This window comes from Cuculus canorus, chromosome 15 (genome assembly GCF_017976375.1).
Source record: "Cuculus canorus isolate bCucCan1 chromosome 15, bCucCan1.pri, whole genome shotgun sequence".
Classification (NCBI taxonomy): domain Eukaryota; kingdom Metazoa; phylum Chordata; class Aves; order Cuculiformes; family Cuculidae; genus Cuculus; species Cuculus canorus.
The window spans coordinates 809,692-832,905 of record NC_071415.1 but is presented as its reverse complement, the minus strand read 5'-3'; the positions used below and the strand labels follow the sequence as shown (position 1 = coordinate 832,905).

The 23,214-nt window shown below is 55.8% G+C and overlaps 1 protein-coding gene across 7 annotated transcripts; it reads right to left on the bottom strand.

Moving 5' to 3' along the window:
* Positions 1-331: 331 nt before the first annotated feature.
* On the bottom strand, positions 332-22,871 carry CDIP1 (cell death inducing p53 target 1). Of its 7 annotated transcripts, XM_054080483.1 has the most exons (7): positions 11,772-12,085; positions 11,081-11,691; positions 4,601-4,701; positions 3,925-4,018; positions 2,973-3,119; positions 2,103-2,367; positions 332-1,586 (listed from the first exon to the last, which is right to left on the bottom strand). In XM_054080483.1, exons 4-7 carry the CDS (start codon positions 4,007-4,009, stop codon positions 1,475-1,477), a joined length of 609 nt encoding a protein of 202 aa, XP_053936458.1. In that variant the 5' UTR covers positions 4,010-4,018; positions 4,601-4,701; positions 11,081-11,691; positions 11,772-12,085; the 3' UTR covers positions 332-1,474. The 7 variants fall into 7 exon arrangements, with proteins under 7 accessions (XP_053936458.1, XP_053936457.1, XP_053936462.1 ...); XM_054080482.1 differs by lacking the exons at positions 11,081-11,691; positions 11,772-12,085 and adding an exon at positions 22,617-22,871; XM_054080487.1 differs by lacking the exons at positions 11,081-11,691; positions 11,772-12,085 and adding an exon at positions 22,122-22,291.
* Between the last annotated feature and the right edge of the window lie 343 nt (positions 22,872-23,214).

Here is a 23,214-nt window from a genome sequence, read left to right as displayed (position 1 = left end):
TGTCCTTGCTGGCACTGTCCTGGGCTTGGGGACAGGGGTACCCCCCTGCCCTCCTCTAGCCCAGTCTGGAGGCGCTTTTCTCCTCTTCAGCCAAGTGCTTGGGCATAGTGAGGGCAGCTGCTGGGGGGCAGAGCTGGGGCAGCCCCACTGCAGCTCCTGTTACTCCCAGAGCTTCTGCTGCCCTCCCTTGGTGTAGGGAAGCTGCTGATTATCCCCCAGGGCACTGCTGAGCCCTGACCCCCTGCTGCCGCCATCCATCCTCATCCTCGGCTCCTCTGGGGGTCGATCTGCTACAGGTTTGGAGCAGGGGAGAAGGGAAGACATACGCAAGTTCAGGGTCTGTTATTTATTTACATAAAAACACAGACTAGTGCCCCAGTTCCCCCTCTGAGCAGCCACTCGCTGCATACTGAGAGATCTGCTGCCTTGTTCCAAGAGGGAGGAAGAGCAGCCGCAGCAGCCTTGGAGAGGCTGAAAACAGCTCCCAGGTCCTCTCGTCTGTCATAGTGCTGGCAGCTCCTATCGATGCCCACTTGCCCCCTTCCTTCTGCCTTGTATCGAGTGAGCTAAAAAATACCCCCTCACACCCACATGCAGGGAACCCTCGGGGTGCAGCTGCGGTGGCAGCAGGTTGGGTGCTGCGGGGTGTGTGCCCACAGACCCTGCCGGGCTCGGAGCGGTGGGCATGGGGCTGCGTCGGAACTGCAACCTGGCAACAAACCCCACTAATCTACAGCGCCGGGGCAGGGAGCGCCATGCCGGATGCGGTTTCGCTGGCTGTGCTGGGTGGGTGAGGACCTGCCAGGGGCTTTCCTTTCCCCAAAAGAGCCATAGCAGGGGCGCATGCAGCCGTGGCTGCGCTTGCAGGACGGAGGTGCTGATGAAGGGTGCAGTGCTGCTGCCGTCCTCCCACACCATTCCTCAAGCACAGCTCTGCCTGGGAAGGGGCTTTGCCTGCTGGCTGCATGCTCACCTGGCTGCAGAGGGCCCTGAACCACCCTCTGCGTCTGCTCACCGCTGAGCTACAAGCAAGCCCTGTCCTAAAAGCACCCCAGGGGCTGTGCCACCTCTCCTGTGTGCGCTGCTCGGGTGCCCCTGCCTGCAGCCAGGCACCCCTGTGCCGTGGGGCAGTGAGTGGTGGGCGCATCCAGCAGCTGCAGCTCTTCTCCAGGTTGCTCCAGCACCCTGGCGCATAACGGGGTGCAGAGGGATGGCTCCCCCACTCCTGTGTGGCCCTACACGGCCTCTGGGCCTGCGCCCCCCCTCCCCGGCACACCCATGTGGCATCGCCAACCCAACCATTCACAGGGAGGAGCGAAGCCTAGGGAAGGTGGGCAGCTCTGGGTGGGAGGGAGCGAGGATACACGGACACACACACACCACCGGAGGGTGAAGCGAAGGAGCGTTGCACACGCGTGGATGAGGACAGAGCGGGAGAGAGGCTGGTGTCATTCCTCAGGCTCCCGGGGTGCTGTTAGCACATGCGCTTGTACGTGTAGATATAGGCCTTGCAGTTGGGACATGTGTGCGTCACATCCTTGAAGTCATCGAAGAGGCAGGGGATCAGGCAGCAGCAGAGATCACACCTGGAGCACAGGGAGGAGCAGAGCTGTGAGTGGGGCGCCCCAGGCAGCCGTGGGCACGTGTGGGGCAGGGGCAAGAGGGGTGAGTACTTGCCCTGGGAGCCAACTGCACCCGCCACCGCTGCGAAGGGCAGCACAGAGCGCCCTGCCCGTCAGGGAATTGCTTTGTTAATGAGGAAAAGGACAGTTTGGGGAGAAGCATGCAGGTGACAAGGCTGGAGCTTCCTCCAGCTGGGGCAGGGATGAGTGTCCCTTCCTTGGCTGCGAGGAGAGGCCGTGGCTCTGCGGTACCACAGGTTCTGGGACTGGGATGGACAGCTCCTGAGCTGCGGCTCCACAATGGCCACTGTCCCCTCCCCTGGCAGGAGCCCTGTCACCCCAGGAACACCTCAGTGCTGAAGCCCCTGCAATGCCCAGCAGCTCAGCCAAGGCCACCAGCATTGGGGCCACGAGGAGCAGGGCAGGGCAGCCACCATCCCCGTGGGGCTGGCAGCAGGGAGGCCCTCGCTCTGCACCTACCCCACGAAGCAGCAGAATAAGCCAAGAAGGAAGCTCATGAGCCCGATCTCGTAGGTGATCTTGGTAGTGATGGCTTGCTGGCAGTGGGGACACACGGTCTGCACCGGGGCGCCCTGGAAGATCTCTCCCTGCAGCACCGTCACCGTGGTGGCCGCCCCGGACGGGACAAGGACAGTCGCTGTGTGGCCTCCAGGAGAGGGGTAGTGGCCCGGGGCAGGGTAGTAGCCCATGTGGGGGTGAGGGCCTGGAGGTGGGTAATAACCTGCTGGAAATGAGAAACGGGGGGCAAGTGAACATCAGAGAATCATAGAATCACTGCGGTTGGAAAAGACCTTTGAGCTCATCCAGTCCAACTGTGCCTGCTGAACCGTGTCCTGAAGTGCCATGGCCACGTGTTTTTTGAACCCCTCCAGGGATGGGGACACCCCCACTGCCCTGGGCAGCCTCTGCCAGGGCTTCACCACTCTGTCAGTGAAAAAATCTTTCCTAATAGCCAATCTAAAACCTCCCCTGGTGCAGCTTGAGGCCATGTCCTCTCATCTCATCCTTTGTCACTTTGGAGCAGAGCCCAGCACCCACCTCACTCCAACCTCCTTTCCGGGAGCTGCAGAGAGCGATGAGGTCTCCCCTCAGCCTCTTCCAGGCTAAACAGCCCCAGCGCCCTCAGCTGCTCCCACAACCCCTGTTCTCCGGATGTGGCAGGACAGGCCGGATCCTGCTGGGGGGCTCCCTCCGCTGCGGGCACTGTGCCCCCAACCCGAGAAGCCCCACTGCCCCAGAGAGCAGCCCCAGCCCCTGCTGTGTCCCCCTGCAGTCCCCAGGGCAGTGGGGTCCTTGCCCGTCACACCCCTCGTGCCCCGCAGCACTCACCGGGGGGCACATAGGGCGCAGAGCCATCTGTGGGCATGTGGGGGGGCATGAACCCGGGCTGCGAGGGAGGCTCGTAGGGGGGTGGCCCGAATTCAGGAGGGGGGACGGGAACCCCCTGGGGTTGTCCCACCACAGGGGCGACACCATCTGAAAGGAAACAGAGTCAGCAGCCAGGGCAGGAATGATAGAATCACCAGGTTGGAAAAGACCTCTTGGATCATCGAGTCCAACCATCCCTATCTGCCACTGAACCGTGTTCCTGAGCACCTCGTCTACCCATCTTTTAAACTCCTCCAGGGATGGGGACTCGACCCCCTCCCTGGGCAGCTGTTCCAGTGCCTGATGACCCTATCTGTGAAAAATCTTTCCCTGATATCCAGTCTGACCCTCCCCTGGCACAGCTTGAGGCCATTCCCTCTTGTCCTGTCCTCTGTCACTTGGGAGAAGAGCCCAGCTCCCTCCTCTCCACAACCTCCTTTCAGGCAGCTGCAGAGAGCAATAATGTCTCCCCTCAGCCTCCTCTTCTCCAGGATAAACAGCCCCAGCTCTCTCAGCCGCTCCTCGTAAGACGTGTAAGGAGGCGGCAGTGCTGATGGGGAGACAGCGGCTTGGCAGGGTGGGTCCCACTGGGGAGGGGAGACACGAGGTGGGGTGCTGGAGCACCCCAAGCCTCAGCCTCTGGGCTCTAAGAGGCCCAGGTTCGCCCTTCATTGCCCACAGCAGCGAATGGAGGCTTTGAGCAGGGAGCGCTTTCTGCTTTCCTCACTCCCCCAGGAGCTCCTGCGTCCCCGGAGGGTGACACGGCGTCAGCTGAGCATCCCACCACCCTCCCAGCGCCCTGCACGCCGCAGGGCAGAGCCGCCAGGGTTCTCCCGGGGAAACCACACTCGCTCAGCTCCTGCTCACTTGGCAATGCCACCCCAAGCCCCAGAGCGGCCGGTTCCCCCCATACCGGCCGCGGGGGGTGGGCCGTGCTTCTCTTCGATCAGCGGTGCCGAGGGGCCGCCTGGGTAGGGTGGCGGGGGGTCGTTGGACATGGCGTGGCCCTGCAAGGGGAATCATAGAATCATTAGGGCTGGAAAAGCCCTCTAAGCTCATCCAGTCCAACCCTCAGCCCAACCCCATGGTGCTGCTAAACCATGTCCCAGAGTTTGTAGAACCCCTCCGGGGATGGGGACTCCACCCTCTGCCAGGGCTTCACCGCTCTCTCAGTGAAGAAATCTTCCCCAATATCCAATCTAAGCTTCCCCTGGTCCAACTTGAGGCCATTTCCTCTTGTCCCATCGAGAAGCCTTTAGCAGAGACACCCGCCCGGAGCTCTGCAGCGCTTGGGGAAGGAGATGTCGGTAACGGAGGGGTTCTGGGGTTGTGTCATTGCTGTGCTTCCCCACCCCAAGCTGCCACGCGCCTCGGCCACAGCGGTGCGGGACCAAAGATGGGGAAAAGCTGCTCACATTGCCCCCAGCGTTGTGTCCTGAGGGGATGGCAGAACCCGCTGAACCTAAAACACTAACTCTGAGGCGGAGGGCGCAAACCCACAGAGCATCTCTACGTACACCCACTGAGTGAGTGAAGGTGAGAACATCTGTAACAGCTGGAGACATTATTTCACCTGGGGTAAAATTTACCTGTCCTCTTCCTCACAGCAAGGAGCTCAGAGGCCTCGGCAGAGCCGGGAAAAGCAGTTCTTCTGAACAGCGCAGGTTGGAAGCCGGTTTCCCCCACCAGTCTGCGTGGAAGGAGAGAGCAAGAGTGAGGAAGAGGAGCCCCTGCTGCAGCGCTGCCTCGGCCACCACACCAAACCCCCTCCTCGGGCGTGAGGAGCTCAGCTCTGGGCAGGAACGTCCCCACGTGTGCCCCTCAATGGCAGCCACGAGGCTCCGCGTCCTCAGCGCGTGGAAAAGCCCCACCGACACGCTCTGAACACCGAGGAAGTGCAACGACATGAAGAAACCCAATTTCCCTGTTTAGTCTGGCTCGGTTTTAGCTGGAAGGACGCGACTAAATTGGGAAACAGAAGCGAGAGGCTGTTTGCTCGGTGCTTGGGAAGCTGCCATCAGGCATGGGACGCAGTGACATTGCTGTCGCAGCCCGGGAAGCAGCGCTAGGAGCTCCTGTCGGGGTCTCACATAGCTACCCAAACCCCCATCCCTCAGATGCCCCGTTCCCCTTGGTCTCCTGCTCTCCTGGAGGCAGCTGGGCTCACTGGGAGGGTGGTGCTTTCTTGGTCCATCCAACAGATCCCACTCCAGGCTTGGCGGGCACCGGGCCAGCGAGCGCTGCCCAGCACTGCCTGCATTGCAGGTGAGTCCGGAGAGGAGCACGGCCACCTCCGGCTGCTGGGCCAAGCGAGCCAAGGCCTTGGCAAGCACGGGAAGGTAGATCCACCCTTCCCCAACCTGCTTGGCTTTGCTTTATTCCGCTCCTGCTTTTCTAGCTCACGCTCCGAGCAGCCTCCTGCAAGGTAGCAGGGAATCTAATCAGGTCACAGGTCCAGGGAGGAGCGCCAGAACCCCTCGCTGATCCCTCCCGGAGCTGAGCAAAGACACAAGGTCTCCTGGGATGTCTGTATTTACTGGCTAATGTTTCTCCCCAGGGGTCTGGAGGGGCGTGCTGCACACACGGCTTCGGAGCATCGTATGGTGGAGGTCATCTCCCTCCAGCTTCTCTCTCCAGCTTCTTCCTTCCGAGGCGGGGGAAGGTGAGCCCCTGTGCAGCCGGCAGAGCAGAGCTGCGCAGCACCGAGCGCACCCAAAGTGCAGCGCTGCAGAGCCCTCCTTCTCCTTCAGTGACCTACAAAGCTACAAACTGGGCTGTGCTCCTTTTAGCTTCACTTAGGTTGTAAAGAAAAGGAGGATTTATTCTTCTGAAAGCAGCCAACCAACCTGCCCAGAGCACCCAAGAGCCTCAGACCCCTGTCCCCACACCTCCTGTGTGAGCCCAGCCCAAGCGGAGCATTCCCAACCCTCCGCCTTGGGACACCGGCCCAGGGGGAGCTTTCCTCGCCCTCGCAGGCCAGCTGAACCCAGGGCTTTTCTAATGTCACAGATCTCCTCCCGTTACTCCTTGGATGCTGTCTTTCCATCACACAACGCCTTTCAGCACCCACAGGCCTTACTGCCCCCGTCATCAAAGCAGCTGGCGAGGAAACCCAGGAGACCAAGAGGCTCCCACGCTGCACCAGCTGCTCTAGGAACAACCGTGAGAGGAGGCAACAGCCCCGGGCTGAGCCAGCCATTAATCCTGCTGTCCCGACCAGCAGGAAAAGCAACGGCGAGGGTGATGGCCCGTGGATCCGAGCGCCACGCGTGCACTGGGGTGAAGGAAGCCACAGGGGCTGCAGAGCTGTTCTGCTCGTGCTTGGCAGACTCAGCCACCCTTAATGCAATATTCTGCTTATTAAAACAGATCCGTAACGAGCAAGATGTTGGCTGTGTGCCCTTCCCGGGAGGAAAAGAAAGCCTGTTGCTGTTTAAGCCTCTTAGAAGCCATTCCTCCCGCGCTTTCCTTTGTCTTAAAGTGAGAAGCACAAACCCTGCCCCAGCCGATTTGGAATCATAGAATAGTTTGGGTTGGAAGGGACCTTCAAGACCATCCAGTTCCAACCCCTCTGTGATGGGCAGGAGCTCTGCCAGAGCGCTTCGTGGGGAGCAGGAGGGCACGTGGCTTTCCTGGCATGTGGAGTTGGGAGCTGCCCCAGGACACCCATCACTGCCCTGGTACGGATTCCCTTTCAAAAGCAACATGGGCAAAGCAGGGCAAAGCAAAGCAAAGCAATCCTCGGCTCACAGGGCAGAGCAGAGCAGCAGCCTGGCTCTCCAGAGCTGGTTGGCAGCCCCACTGCACAGAGGCAAAACTGCCCTGAGCAGGAGAGTGCGGAGCCCGCAGTGTGTCCTGCCCAGAGAGCCCTTCTGAGCTGAGCAGGGTCGTGCTACCCGGGCACAGGGAGCGGAGTTGGGAAGATCCAGCCACTAAACAGAAGCATTTTGCATCCAAACACAATCCCAGAAGCACAGAACAAGGACTCCCGCTGCTGGTCTTTCTTGGCTTTACCCACTATTTTCGGCAAAGCCGACTTTGCTCCCTCTGTCTTGCAAAGGAGAAATAAAACTTCTCTGCCCATGGCACCGCTGGGGCTTGGAATCTGGTGGCAGAGACTCCAACGGCACGCGGAGCCCAGTGTGTGCTTCCCAGGGAGGACACCCCGCAGGCTGCGCTCTGCCCCAGCATCTCCACCACCCACAGCGGCGCCAGGAGCCTTTGGGCCAGTGCAGCACAAAGCTGTCCCACGCTCACCGTTGCTGGTTTAGTAAAGCCTTTCTGTGCCACGGAAACAGCTCAAACCAAACTAGCTGTTCTCATGTGGGAAGAGACATTCCCCAAGGCTGCAGAGATCGCATCCATGCTAGGGCTTGCTGGAATAACGACGTTTATAGATCAGGAGAAAAATAAAGGCTTTAGAAATAACTTCAGCCAAGTTTACTGGGCTTAAGTTCAAGATCTGATGGAGTCACCAGCGTCCAGTGGAGGCCCTGTGGGAGCAGGGACATGTGTAACACTTCAGTGGAGTTGGTTACCAGTAACAGGAAGGACAGAGGAGATGCTGCTTCCAGTTAATGATGCAGATCATTTCTTCTCGACTGGAAGAACAGAGTACAGCTTTTCAGGCTCCTCTACTTTAAGTACCCACGGAACATGAACCCACCACAAACATTGCTTCTATGAAACGCAAGAGCCCAGCCAAGGGCCCCACGGGCTGGCAGCCTGACCAGACACGGAGCGGAGGACAGGGGGGACCCGCTGGATCAACCCTTCCTCACGTCCCTCCCTGGGGACAACACCACACCAGCGATGCGTTGGCCATCCTGCTCCTGCTATTCCCGTGGGAAGCCTGTTCCCCCACAGCTCTGACAGCCTTACCGTATCTAGTTTATTTGTAGCCAGCTTACACCCATCTGTCCTTGAGCCTGAGCAGCTTTCCTTCACTCCCCGTGTTCTGCAAACAGCCCCCATCCCTTGACTAAGGCTTTGTTTTGCTGGGAACACCCCGAGCTCTGGCAGGGTATTTCTGCCCGGCATTTCCAGTGCCAGCCATCCTCTCCCTCAAGCCTGGATCACAAAATCATTAAGGTTGGAAAAGCCCTCTAAGCTCATCCAGTCCAACCATCAGCCCAACCCCACCGTGTCTGCTAAACCATGTCACAAAGTGCCACGTCTACACGTTTTTTGAACCCCTCCAGGGATGGAGACTCCACCACTGCCCTGGGCAGCCTCTGCCAGGGCTTCAACCCTCTCTCAGTGAAGAAATCTTTCCTAATATCCAAACTAAACCTCCCCTGGTGCAACTTGAAGGCATTTCCTCTCATCCCATCCCTTGTTCCTCGGGAGCAGAGCCCAGCACCCACCTCGCTCCAACATTTCCAGGAGCTGCAGAGAGCGATGAGGTCTCCCCTCAGCCTCCTCTTCTTCAGGCTAAACACCCCCAGGGCCCTCAGCCGCTCCCACAACCCCTGTTCTCCTGACCCTTCCCAGCTCCTTTCCCTTCTCCAGACGCAGTTGGTGTCCTTGTACTGAGGGGCCCAAAACTAAGCACAGGATTTGAGGTGATCAGCAACCTGAGGTCGTGCTGGGCTGTGGGAACGGCAAGCACTGCCCATGCTGGCACGCTCTCCAGCACGCGCTGCTGCAGGATGGATCCCAGCTGTGGCTGGTCTCACTTTTGTATCAGAAATGGGGTCACCAGCAGGTCCAGGGAGGGGATTCTCCCTCTGTACTCAGCACTGGTGAGACCGCACCTCGAATACGGTGTTCAGTTCTGGGCCCCTCACCACAAGAAGGATGTTGAGGCTCTGGAGCGCGTCCAGAGAAGAGCAACAGAGCTGGTGAGGGGGCTGGAGAACGTCTGACGAGGAGCGGCTGAGAGAGCTGGGGTTGTTTAGCCTGGAGAAGAGGAGGCTGAGGGGAGACCTTATTACTCTCTACAACTACCTGAAAGGAGGTTGTGGAGAGGAGGGAGCTGGGCTCTTCTCCCAAGTGACAGGGGACAGGACTAGAGGGAATGGCCTGAAGCTCCGTCAGGGGAGGTTCAGGATGGATATCAGAAAAAAATTCTTCACAGTAAGAGTCATGGGGCACTGGAACAGCTGCCCAGGGAGGGGGTCGAGTCGCCTTCCCTGGAGGTGTTTAAGGAACGGGTGGATGAAGTGCTGAGGGACATGGTTTAAGGGAGTGTTAGGAATGGTTGGACTCGATGATCCAATGGGTCCTTTCCAACCTGGTGATTCTGTGATTCTGTGGTCCCTCTAGCCCTGCCAGAGCACAGCAGCATGGCAAACACGACCAGGAGAGCACGACTCCATCACAGTCCCAAAGACAAAGAGGACCTGTCCCATCCCAACTACAGCTTCGATTTATGTGCCCTCTCCTAGGACTGGCTCTGTGCTCCCTCATCAGCTCAGAGTCCTGTCCCAGAGTGAGGAGGAGAACGAACAGCAGGTCTCCGGATCACCCCAGACCAGAGTATAACTCCCAGCCCCGAGAGGTCTGTCCGAGGTGTCTCTGCAGCCAAGAGCTGGTGGGGTAGCACGCAGCCCTGCGCGGAAACACGAGGCTCCTCCCCATGCTCAGAGCCCCGGCTCGAGTTAATTAGGGATCTCAAGCTAATTAGGGATCGGTACCTCAAAACCCACAGTTCCCATTATTGACACACCACAAAGCTCTCCCGGCTGCGCACAGCGATGATGAGAGGAGATGATGTGTTGCCATCCAGTGTTCCCTACTGGCGGCGTTTCCCTCCGCTACATCACAGAGGATCGTTGCAGAAGCAGCTTGGGATTCCAAAAGGAAGGGTCTGCCCATCCTTCCTGCTCTCCAAAGAGGCACAGAGGGCACCGTTTGCCAAAAACGACCAAGTAGCGGTGTGCAGTGGGAGCAGGGAGCACCACTAACACACCACAGAACAGATAAGGAGAGGACAGGCAGAGAACATTCCTGCACTGCCTGCAGACCCAGAGGTTTGGTCTGTTAACACCATCCTGCCCGGGCAGCAGCCGCACATGTTTTAAGCTGTTTCCTCCTTCTGGACAAAATCACCAAGGTGAGACAAATCTGAGGATGGAGCAGATTGCCGGCAGGTCTAACTCACATTAGACCGTGAGCTGACCCTGTGCAGCTGAGTCAGCCTCCCAGCAGGGCCGAGATCCATTCCCACGAGCAGAAACACGGCCTGCGTTGTCCTCGCTCCTCCTGCATTTGACACCTGGAGACCCACAGCGATTCGGCTTTGCTTTGTCTACGTGAGCCGTGGCTCCAGCCGCTGGGATGGGAAGCAGCATTTGTTCATAGTCAACCACAGTCACTGATGCTGACACTTCAAAAGCTGCTCCTGCACAGTTTTGGAGCTCTACCTCCACAAAAAATAACTTTCGATATTTAGACTAAATTCACACTAAAATTAAATGAATAAATATACGAATATGACCACCTCCAGCTTCGTTGCACACCAAATAGACACAAATTTCAGCTTCCAGGCTTTTGTAAGTGCATCTTTAAAACCAAAGTCAAGAGGTCAGAGGAAGCTGGGCTCCCTCCCTGAGGCCAACCTCTCCTTTGTGAAAAAACAAGTGTTTGTGCTGCTGTGGCCACCACTGGGGTGGTGGTGGCCACACTGTCTGTGTGCCCTGGGCTCTACCTGCTCCGGAAACAGGGAAAAATGAGACTAGGAAGGCAGATAACTATGAACACAGAAGGTACATCAGATGCTGACAAAACATCACTCGACTGAAAGCCTGTTACCTTTAAAAAGGGTTTTAGGGGTAGGAAGAGGACAGTGAACCAAGCAGAGGTGGACCAGAGGTGGACGGAGCCATGCCCTGACTGTGACGATGACAGTTGCCCTCCTCCACAACAGCATTTCTGAGCAGCATCTCTGAAACCCAGCCTGGAGCCACTCTGCAGCGAGTTCTCCACGTTCCACCTGCAGCAGAGCCCCTCGGGGACGCTGCCCTCTCCGCGCGCATGCCCGCTCCCACACGCAGCTTGCAGGGATGTGGCTCAACTCCTGCTGCTCCTGAAAGCACCACATGCAATCCACGGCAGACAGCTCTTACCTTGAAAGGAAAGACAGCAAAAATCCCAGCTGGAAAAGCAGTATTTGGTTGTTACCTCTGCCTGGATTTTAGGTGGAACGGAGCCAAACTTCCCCCTCAGCCTTGCCTTTTCCCACGCGCATTTGCTGCCTCCAGCTTGCAGTCTCCCCAGAGCCAGGAGGGAAGGAATAAACAGCAGACGGTGTTCCAGCCTCCTTTACAAAGAGGATGCCCTGGCAATCCTTGGCCAGGCTGTGCGTCCCCCCTCCTGCACCCTGCTGTTAACCCCAGCAGCTCCTCCTCAACTCCTCATCCTGGTCCTGGGCAAGACGACGGGAGGGCGCATGCCCACGGCACGCTCACGCCAGGCGTGGATGGAACCCCAAGTTAGGGAAAGGTCTGTTGCTTTGCTGAGCGGCTCAGCTGCGTCTCCCCCAGCGCCAGCCCCACGCCTCCGGCACTGCAAACCCACCGCGCAGAAACAGGCAGGCTGCTCGCAGAACAGCAGGTTTCTCCCACACTCCTGCAGTCAGATCTCAGCTGCAGAGAACTGCTTCTTCCAGGAGGATCAGGCTCTTCCTTGGGTGCAGGGATGGAGAGCTCTGCAAGCAGCAGTCCTTTAAAACAAAGGGCTGCGGAGGAGAAGGTTATTCGCCGTTCAATGCGGCTCCGTCAGGCTCCCCACTGCGCTCTCCCCATGGCAGTCGGTTACCTTGGGACCTCGGATATGTTGTTTGACCTTCTGTGTGCCACCGTAACCCAGCAGGCAAATCGCCCGAGAGCCTGATCCTCGCTGGAAGCCAGGTCCTGTGTCCAAAGCAAGATTTCTCAGGGCATTAAATCCAAAGCACCATCAGATAATCTCCACGCCACTGCCCGGGCTCAGCTGTTCTCAGCCAGAGAGTCAAATTACTGCTTTGCACAGCTCCTCTCTATGGATATCGGGAAAACCAGACGCAAAATCTGCCCCGCTTAAGGCAAGGATGGTTTATCTGCAACACCCACAAAGGGTTACGTGCGGGAGGAGCGCTTGTCAGGACCTGCTGCCGCCTCTGGGATTCTCTCCAGTGCCATTCGCCTCCAGATGGGCTGACCAAGCGTGTTGGCTCTCCACGCTGGGGCTGCAGAAACAGCACTGCCAGGACCCACTTCAACTGGACACTTAAAGAAAAACCAGCCCAAATAAAACGAATAAACTGGGGGAGCTCTTGGCCCTCTGCCGCAGGCTCCCAAGCTGCAGCGCACGGCTGCGGGAAGCATCACGCGTCTGCAGAGCTCACCGTGACATCCAAAAAGAGCCAAGAGCCTGCGAGCTGCCAGCGAAGAGAGGCCATTACCCGGCAGCTCAAAAGCAAACCCCAGCCCTTACACACTTAGGAGCACTGGGGAAGCCTCAGGAGTGCACAGAGCACTCTGGATCACTGCAGCAGCTGAACTCAGTCCCCAAAAAGTCAGCTTTCAGAGCATGGATCAAGCACAGAGCGTGCTGCAGCCAGGCTGGTCCTGGAAACATACCGCGTCCTGCTCCGGAGGTGCGTTATGTTCAGATGTTACTGGCTGGGAACCTGCCCTCGTGGGAGAATCATAGAATAGTTTGGGTTGGAAGGGACGTTAAAGCCCATCCAGTCCCACCCCCTGCCATGGGCAGAGACACCTCCCACTGGATCAGGGGCTCCGAGCCCCATCCAACCTGGCCTTGAAGAGAGGTGCAAAGATGCCATTTAGAAGAAACATTAAAGACAAAGCTGAGCTCCTCTGCTCCTTAGCAATCCGCTCCAGGGAGACTCAGGGGAGAAACGGAGGGTGCCGCAAGCCAGATTTCTAGTGAACCAGAAAGCTTATCCATGAGACTTTCCCTGCAGTTCACCAACAGCCCAAGCTCACACTTGATAACGTCCATGGGAAGGCACCCAGCGCTATCAGCAGCTGCTGCCTGGAGTCCTTAGTTTGTCACCCAGGAGGATAAATACTGCATCACATCACCCGTTTCATAACTAGTTAATATTGTGGATAACACAACCTGCAATAATCCTGAGCAACGAAAACCAAGCTCTGCTCCAATCCTAGCGTTCTAACAGCACCAAATTATCTGTGCCACATGACTCTCTGTTCACTTAAACAAACAAAAAAACACAGCTCAAGTAGCTTAAGAGGAAGAAGTCCCAGAGGAGACTGGGCAGCAGCTTTGCACTTCTTTGCATTAAAGACAGCCCCAGCTCCACTCAGGATTTTCATAGAATCGTAGAATAGTTTGGGTTGGAAGGGACCTTAAAGATCATCCAGTTCCAGCCCTCCTGCCGTGGGCAGGGACACCTCCCACTGGATCAGGCTGCCCGATTTTATAGATTTCCTTCCCAAAACTACACTAAAAATACTTTATTCCTTTACGCACCTCTTTTTTTTATCATTACTCCCTCATTCTATAGAACTTTTTGAGAGAAAGCCAAAGAACACAGCTATGTCACTGCTGAATCCAACTGACCAGTGCATGACTTCCATCAAATAACACTGCAAGCTCCAAAGGAGGAGGAGGAGGAGGTTGGAGTCACAGCGGATTGGCACTTTTGTGGAGATGTAGCTGCATTTCAGAATTAACCAGCGCCCGAGAGATCATTCATAGAATCGTAGAGTCACCACGTTGGAAAAGACCTCTTGGATCATCGTGTTCAACCATTCAGAATTCCCTTGTCAATTTTGCGACACAATGGAAGTATTTTGAATCCATCGGTGGGGATTCCAGACCCATTTTCCTTCCGAGCAATGTACAAACCACACAACACGGTGCTGATGTTTTCTTATCCCAGGCACAGCACCAGCTTGCCATGGTACCAACTTGAGTCTCTGAGAGCATCAGCCTTTTCTGTCCTCACAAATGCTCCTTCCTCGGCACCAGAGAAGCTGCTGACACTCAGATTTAACAGGTACGGTGTCAGCTGCCTTTTTTTTCTGTTAGGATTAGTGAGAAGAGCTCTATGCCACTCAATTTTATTCACGGCCGTGGCTTTCTCTTTGCAGAGCAGTGTGGTTTGGGGTTAAGCAGGAGTGTCTAAGGTCTGACATCTCTTCTGAGTCCTATTGTTAACAATGAGGACCCAAGCTCATCCAGAGACACGTGCCCTGGAACTCCTCCTCCATGCTGAGGTCACTCCTGTTATCGTACTCATCTTCTCGCTCCCGTGGTGTGACCAGACCTTCCTGTTTCCAGACCAGGACCTCCCTCAGGCTGGCTGGAGCAGGGCTCGCTCACCCATTGCAGCTTCGTAGAATCGTGGAATGGTTTGGGTTGGAAGGAACCTTTTACAGGTCATCCAGTCCAACCCTCTTGCAGAAGTAAAGACATCTTTAACCAGGTTCCTCAGAGCCCCATCCAGCCTCACCCTGAATGGTTCCAGGGATGGAGCCTTCACTGCGTGGCATTTCATCGCCCTCAATGTAAAAAATTTCTACCTAATATCCAGTCTAAATCTCCCCTCTCTTACTTTAAAACCATCCCCCTTGTCCTGACACAACAGGCCGTGCCAAAACGTTCCTCCCCAGCTTTCCTGGAACCCCTTTCAGTACTGGGAGGCTGCTCTAAGGTCCCCCTGGAGACTTCTCTTCTCCAGGCTGGATTCAAAACATCCCTAGTCCACAGCAACGCACCTTCTCGAGTCCCTGCTCTGAGCTTTTCTAAGCCCTTCCGTCCAATTAAAAGCATCTCTTGTCCGAGGGTCCTGAAAAGCCCTACGTCTGGGGCTCTGCTCTCCCAGCAGGGGATGAGACGGGTGAAAATTAAACCATAATACCAAGGTGCCCCCAGGGCAGGTAAATAGCTCAGCTGGAGGGCTCAGAAGTGAAATCCTCTCCTGAGGCTGGTGAGGACAGAGCAGCTCCCACAGCTGCACCACTAAACACTCTGGGAACCGGTTTCTCTCTCATCAGAACAGCCCAGGAGCCACTTCAAAACTGATCTCCCACCGTGTCAACGCATCCTGAACCGTGGCACGCAAAAGGGGGGCTGAAAGGCCAAAATATCAACACCTGTAGCTTGAAGCCAGGACCTTTGGGAGCACATTCCTTCCCCAAACGTGCTCCAGATGATGCCCCTGTGGAGGATCTATAACACAGCCAGGGGAGGAGTTGATATTTAACGGCAATGGTCTCTATTCCCAGCTTCACTCTGTTGCTCCAAGACTACGTTAAGTTTTTGGAGGAGCTGAATGGTCACAGCGGAGCAGGAAGGGCAAGCTGAGCCTTCACATACCCACGCCTCCTGCGAGAGCTTCTTTAGACACCACAAAGGACAATTAAGGCACAAGGTTAATTAGAAGGCAAACTGAACACGCCTTTAAGAAAAGGGCAGCACGCACACACGAGCAGCAGCTGTTTATCCCGCGGTCAGTGAAAAATGTGAGCCCAAAGGAGAAGGCAGCAGCATGGAAATGCCATCGGCACTGCCTTTCTCCGCCCTGTGTTGCAGTCTTTGTCCTCTCCACCAGCGCAAAGCTCCAACGCTCCCCTTCTGCCACGTGTTGGGTGACGGGGACCCTCGAGGACTTCAAAAGCATCCCAGGTTGGAGAATCACTGCATGGGTACAGTGCTGGTGTTAGTCTATGATTCCCCCTCAAAGTGAAGCTGTGCTGAACCCCAGGGGTCCCTTTCTCTCTCTTAAAAGGCTGCCCTGCTGCTTATTCAGGTAGAATCAAATCAATAAAACACAATGGGCTGATTCTCATTCAGCAGCAGCCAGAAACCTAATCTCAAGGCAACAGCACTCCGCTGAACACAGCGATTGCATCTATCATTTAAGTTATCCACTGTGGGCACTTGCACATGTGGATTTAAAGCCACAGCGAGCGGGGCTGCCCACATCATAACGACTAATTTATTCCCAGAAAGGCTAATTTAATCTGGCAGCGAATGTTCTCAAAGCCTTCTCACACAGAAAAGCTTTTATCTTGGTTGGCTTAACAACAACACAGCATATCCAAAACCGTGGAGGGATGCTAAGGAGGAACACTGCTACCCTTGTGTTTTCAGTCCTCCCGTACTTTGGTCTGAGAAATTTCTCTTGGTAACCAAAGATTTCGAGAAAGCACGGGGTGCCTCTGGTCTCTAAACAGCCAACAATGTTTTCAAGGCAAAATACACAACAGCTCAGGCTACTTTCCCTCACATACGACTGTGTCTTGAAGGAATGAGCTGTGCTCTTAATAGAACTAAAAACCAGCAAAGATGGGTTAGTATCACGCACTACGTTCACTTCCAACCGTGTATCAGCACAGCGAGAGCGTCGGAAGGCACACCTGGCCCTGTCCTACCTGCCCCGGGAAGGTGACCTTCCCCAGCCCACACTACGGAGGAATGAACTTCAGAAGAAATCCAAAAGCATTCCGTGTTAAGAAGCTGCGTAACTGCATCACAAAGCATTTCAGAGAGAGCGCCCTCCAGATCTCCAGGCCCTGCCACCCATGGGGGCAACGACTAAGGAAGCAGAAAGCTTTTTGTCGTTGTTCTTAAATCATAGAATCATGGAATGCTTTGGGTTAGAAGAAACCTTAAACCCATTCAGTTCCAACCCCCCTGCCATGAGCAGGGACACCTCCCACTGGATGAAATTGCTCAAAGCCCCCTCCAACCTGGCCTTGAACCCCTCCAGGGATGGAGCAGCCGCCACTGCTCTGGGCAACCTGGGGAAGGGCTTCCCCACCCTCATCGTGAAGAATTTCTTCCTAATTTCAAGATGTTCAAGGCCAGGTTGGATGGGGCTTTGAGCCCCTAATCCAGAGGGAGGTGTCCCTGCCTGTGGCAGAGGGGTTGGAACTGGATGGGGTTTAAGGTCTCTTCCAACCCAAACTGTTCCGTGATTCTATGAATTAGACGGGTTGAAACAAGGGGTTTATACGGTTTACAATAGAGATAACCGTACCAGTCCAACCCTCCAGGCTCGTAGGAGTGTCACCACCACTCTGCTGCAGAAGAAAAGTGCTGTGCAAGGATCACAGCCTGGGTCACGTCTGAGAGGGCTTCTTTGGTACGAGGGCAAGAACACAGAATCACAGAATCACAGAATCACAAGGTTGGAAAGGACCCATTGGATCATCGAGTCCAACCGTTCCTAACACTCCCTAAACCATGTCCCTAAGTACTTCATCCACCCGTTCCTTAAACACCTCCAGGGAAGGCGACTCGACCACCTCCCTGGGCAGCTGTTCCAGTACCCAATGACTCTTACTGTGAAGAATTTTTTTCTGATATCCAACCTGAACCTCCCCTGACGGAGCTTCAGGCCATTCCCTCTAGTCCTGTCCCCTGTCACTTGGGAGAAGAGGCCAGCTCCCTCCTCTCCACAACCTCCTTTCAGGTAGTTGTAGAGAGTAATAAGGTCTCCCCTCAGCCTCCTCTTCTCCAGGCTAAACAACCCCAGCTCTCTCAGCCGCTCCTCATAAGACTTGTTCTCCAGCCCCCTCACCAGCTTTGTTGCTCTTCTCTGGACACGCTCCAGAGCCTCAACATCCTTCTTGTGGTGAGGGGTCCAGAACTGAACACAGTATTCGAGGTGCGGTCTCACCAGTGCCGAGTACAGAGGGAGAATAACCTCCCTGGACCTCCTGGTGACCCCATTTCTGATCCAAGCCAAGATGCCGTTGGCCTTCTTGGCCACCTGGGCACACTGCTGGCTCATGTTCAGTCGGCTGTCAACCAGCACCCCCAGGTCCTTCTCTTCTGTGCAGCTCTCCAGCCATTCTTCCCCCAGTCTGTAGCTCTGCATAGGGTTGTTGTGCCCCAAGTGCAGGACCCGGCATTTGGCCTTGTTGAACCTCATCCCATTGGTCTCGGCCCAGCAGTCCAGCCTGTTCAGATCCCTTTGCAGAGCCTCCCTACCCTCCAGCAGGTCGACACTTCCTCCCAGCTTAGTGTCATCTGCAAACACGCCTCAAATGATGTCCAGAATTTCAGGGTGATTCAATAATTTGGGAAGAAGGACAAAAAATCAGAAGAAAGCAGCTCGTTAAGATAGGCGGGAGGAGAAAAAAACCCAGAGCAACACAACGCTCCCCTTGTTCCTATCTGCCAGGAACCACTGTCTCAAGAATAGCCTATTCAGAAACCAGGAAACTCAGGGAGCTGCAGGGAAGGGCTGAGTCATGGCCATTCAGGAAAAAAAAAAACGACAACAAAACAACCCAAAAGGGAAAGAGGAAAAACATGGACAGCAGCTGCTCTGGGTCTTCAAGATAGGAACAAGTCAATCCAGAACATATAAGCCAATCTTTATTTTTAAAGGCTCTGCAAACACATGGTACTGCCATAAAAAGCAGCCGACCCTCCCTCTGCCCGCGGGAGGCAAATTTAGCTCTGGCTGAATCAGGGGAAGGTGGTGGTGCTTCCCAGCACCAGCCTCAAAGCGACTACGAGAACACAAATCCCTTTACGCCCTAAGCTTTGCTTTTATTTGTGCCTCTCAGCATCCCAATAGCACACAGACTTAGAGGATGGGCGAATGCTTTCCAGAATCACGGAATCATAGAATCATAAAATCATAGAATAGTTTGGGTTGGAAGGGATCTTAAAGTCCATCCGGTTCCACCCCCCTGCCATGGGCAGGGACACCTCCCACTGGATCAGGGGCTCCAAGCCCCATCCAACCTGGCCTGGAACACCTCCAGGGATGGGGCAGCCACAGCTTCCCTGGGCAACCTGGGCCAGGGCCTCTCCACTGTCATCGTGAAGAAATTCCTCCTTATGTCCAGTCTAAATCTGCCCCTCTCCAGTTTATACCCGTTCCTCCTCATCCTATCCCCACACGCCTTTGAGAACAGCCCCTCCCCAGCTTTCTTGTAGCCCCTTCAGGTACTGAAGCTGCTCTAAGGTCTTCTGGAAGCCTTCTCTCCTCCAGGCTGAACAACCCCAACTCTCTCAGCCTGTCCTCATACGGGAGGTGCTCCAGCCCTCACATCATCTTTGTAGCCTCCTCTGGACTCTGGACCAGAAGGGCAGAGGGGACCATTCCAGCAATGCTGTTATTGAAGGGCAGGGAGCCAATTCCCTTACCCACACTGGAAGGGCTCGAGGGAAAGCATGGATGGGTTTCGACTGTGTACGAAGGGCTGAGCAGCAGACAAGCGCTCCCACCCCGCAGCCAGCCTCAGCGCTGCCCGTCCCGCCCCAGCAACGCCACGCTACAGTTCAGTTTTGCTCAAGCCTTCCCACACAACAATCATTGTTCTGTGACCTCAATGAAATCAATTTTACAACCAGTAATCTCTCAACTCACCCATAATCTAGATTACACCTGCTCAGTAGCTGCGGGGCCCTGGGAGGAAGCACAAGGGATTTCAGCGAAACAAGGGCTTATTTTGATGATGTGATTGAGAGCAGCCCTGCAGAGAAGGACTTGGGGTGTTGGTTGATGAAGAGCTTGGCATGAGCCGCAGTGTGTGCTCACAGCCCAGAAAACCAACCGTGTCCTGGGCTGCACCCAAAGCAGCGCGGCCAGCAGGGAGGGAGGGGATTCTGCCCCTCTATTCCTCTCTTGGGAGACCTCATCTGGAGTATTGTATCCAGTTCTGGAATCCTCAATATAAGAAGGATTGAAGTGGGGCCTCGTGCAAGAGATGCATGCACGAAGCAGATCCCTTCCTACTTCCATCCTCTCCCAAAGCCATGATCAGGTCAGGCCGGCTGTGCTCCCCAGGCTCTCAAACAGCTCACCAGCACAGACACAATGCATTTCAGACTGCAACCATGAGGCAGCTCCGAAGGGACGAGCCCAGAGCAAAACTCCAACAGCAGCCAAGAGTTTCCCTAAGCGTTTCATGCCAGAAGTAAAAACTGCGCTCCCCCAACCTCAAACACTTCATACCGTTGAGAAAATCGATCGCAGTTTCCTCTGGCATCTGTTCTAATTGTGTTCCCTTTTATCAGAGATGGAGATACAGCCATTGCAGAGCATACAAAGACCCTGACACTGCTTATGAAAATCACACGGCTGCTCTCCAGTTGCGAGATGGATACCGAGTGTGAACTGGGAACAACAGGAAAAAAGCAAGGTGAGCATCACATCCCGATGCAGAAGTTGCTCATCAGGTTGTTCGGAAGAAAAAAAAACCCAAAACCAGTTGCAAAATCAGGTCCAGGAAACAAAACCAATGAAAAACCTCTGACGATTTGCAGACCAACGGAAGTTCTCTCTACAATCATTGCTTCTACAGCATTGGGAAGAAGGGAAGCCCATCCTACAATTAAAATTAGAACATAGAATCATAGACTCATAGAATCATAGAATAGTTTGGGTTGGAAGGGACCTTAAAGATCATCCAGTTCCACCCCCTGCCATGGGCAGGGACACCTCCCACTGGATCAGGGGCTCCAAGCCCCATCCAACCTGGCCTTGAACCCCTCCAGGGATGGGGCAGCCACAAATTCCCTGGGCAATGTGTTCCATCCACATCACTGACTGCTGCTGAGGGCCACGAGGCCCACCAGCACCTGCCTGATGTTCTCCATCTCTCCTGCCCTCCTTGTGGTCAGCACCTTTGCACCAATCAGTCTGGGAGAACATCTCCTCAGTGCAGTTGGACGAGGAGCTGGCACACCTGTCTAGAAGCTCAGAGGTACACTCAGTCCCGCTGCCTTTGTTATTGGCTTAATCTCCCTATTATGCAATTACTCTCTCCTCCTCATCTCACCTGGCCACCCTCAAGTTGTCCCTTGGATTGGCGCAAAGCTGGGTGAACGTGAGCCTGTGCACAGGGAAACCATCGCAGTGCTGAGAGGGCACCACCACACATCCCAAGCCAGCACAAGAAGCACAAGAAGCCTGCACAGCCCTCTTGCAGGCCCTGCAAAGAAAGATATTAAAGAGTTTAAAACCCTTAGCTTCTTTCCATCTATGATATTCTCCCCTGATTAAAGCACTTACCAGGCTGCCCCAGCCCCATCCAACCTGGCCTGGAACACCTCCAGGGATGGGGCAGCCACCACTGCTCTGGGCAACCTGGGCCAGGGCCTCCCCACCCTCACAGTGAAGAGATTCCTCCTAATGTCCAGTATAATTCTCCCCCTCTCCAGTTTATACCCATTGCCCCTCATCCTATCCCCACAAGCCTTTGTGAACAGCCCCTCTCCAGCTTTCCTGTAGCCCCTTCAGGTACTGGAAGGTCGTTAACAGATCTCCTGGGAGCCTTCTCTTCTCCAGGCTGAACAACCCCAACTCTCTCAGCCTGTCCTCATATAGGAAGTGCTCCAGCCCTCCGATCATCTTTGTAGCCTCCTCTGGACCCGTTCCAACAGCTCCATCTCCTTCTTATGTTGAGGATTCCAGAACTGGACACCATACTCCAGATGAGGTCTCCCAAGAGAGGAATAGAGGGGCAGAATCCCCTCCCTCCCTGCTGGTCGCGCTGCTTTGGATGCAGCCCAGGACACGGTTGGTCTTCTGGGCTGTGAGTGCCCATTGCCGGCTCGTGTCGAACTTCTCACCAACCAGCACCTCAAGTCCTTCTCTGCAGGGCTGCTCTCAATCACATCATCCCCCATCGTGTATTGAAATCGGGGATTGCCCCTATCCAGGAGTAGGATCTTTGCACTTGGCCTTGTTGAACCTCATGAGGTTCTCCCAGCCCCACTTCTCCCACTTTTCCAGTTCCCTCTGGATGACATCCTGTCCTTCCAGTGTGGCGACTGCACCACTCAGCTTGGTGTCATCCACAGACTTGCTGAGCGTACTCGATCTCACTGTCAATATCATTGATGAAGATATTGAACAGCACTGGTCCCAGTACAGACCCCTGAGGGGGGATCTCCATGTGGACTTTGAGCCGTTGACAACTGGTCTCTGAAAACAATCACCCAACCGATTTCTTATCCAACAAACAGTCCACCCATCAAATCCATACCTCCTCAGTTTAGAGGAAGGATGTTGTGGAGGACCGTGTCAAAGGCTTCACAGAAGCCCAGATGGATCACACCAGTTGGTTCTCCCGTGTCCACGGCCACAGTTACCCCATCGCTGACCGCCGCTAGGCTGGTCAGACAGGCCTTGCCCCTGGTAAAGACGTGTTGGCTGCCACTAATCACCTCTCCGTCCGTCCTTGCGAGATCCAACCTTGTTTCAGCTCCTCCAAGACGGGCTCATCGCTCCCGACCGCTGAGCTGCAGCCCAGGAGCGCCTCTCCCGCGCAGGGATGACGGGAACCCCGCGTGCCCTTGTGCCCAGGCCCGGCGCCCTCCCCTCTCTCAGAGTAACGGGTGTTATCTGCTCTCCTCTCAGCTGTGTCCCCCTGGCAGCTCCCAGCTCTCCTCTCGCCAAGCTCGGCACGACCTCAGCAGGGCCGCAGCGCTCGCCTTACACTGCAAAACCTCCTCTCCTCCAAAGTACACGGCCTCGCTTTCCATCCGATTAAATTTCAGCCCATTCCACCGCCCCAGCCCTTCCCTGAGCTGCTGAAGGCTCCAGGCTGGAGCTCTGGGAGCTCTCAGGAGCGCCTTGCAGCATTTTTTTGGCCCTACGGGGCATTTTTTTTGCCCCGGGGACCGCCCCGAGCCCAGCCCCACATTCCCACCCTTCCCTACCTCTTTTCCCAGGGATGCGCAGCTCGCGGCGAAGGCTCTGAGCTCCTCTCGGCTCCGCCCGGAGCAGCGCGAGAATTAACGGGGTGTTATCTCCATCCCTCTTTTCCAAACCGGAGCTCCTGGAGGAGTTCCCCGCCTTCCCCCGGGCTCGGTGCCCGGTTTGCAGCAGGCACGGGGCTGGAGGCACCGGTCCCGGCTCGCCCGAGCTGCCTCTGCCTCCGCCTCCGCAGCTCCAGCGGCACCGGCTGCGGCGGGGCGGGACCGGGCTGCGGGCACAGCCGGGCAGGGGCGGCTCCCGGGCTGGGGATGGGGGCTGCAAAGCCTGCTAGTGTGGGTCTGGGGGCTGCAAAGCCTGCTAGTGAGGGTCTGGGGGCTGCAAAGCCTGCTAGTGTGGGTCTGGGGGCTGCAAAGCCTGCCAAGTGTGGGTCTGGGGGCTGCAAAGCCTGCTAGTGTGGGTCTGGGGGCTGCAAAGCCTGCTAGTGAGGGTCTGGGGGCTGCAAAGCCTGCTAGTGTGGGTCTGGGGGCTGCAAAGCCTGCTAGTGTGAGTCTGGGGGCTGCAAAGCCTGCCAAGTGTGGGTCGGGGGGCTGCAAAGCCTGC

Bases quoted from the DNA above. Each gene is read 5' to 3' on its own strand.
- CDIP1 (XM_054080482.1), bottom strand. From the start codon at position 4,009: ATGTCCAACGACCCCCCGCCACCCTACCCAGGCGGCCCCTCGGCACCG. The intron at 2,368-2,972 runs GTGAGTGCTGCG...TCTCATTTCCAG, and splicing joins TGCGCCCTATGTGCCCCCCG to CAGGTTATTACCCACCTCCA. The intron at 1,587-2,102 runs GTAGGTGCAGAG...CCTGTGCTCCAG, and splicing joins TTATTCTGCTGCTTCGTGGG to GTGTGATCTCTGCTGCTGCC.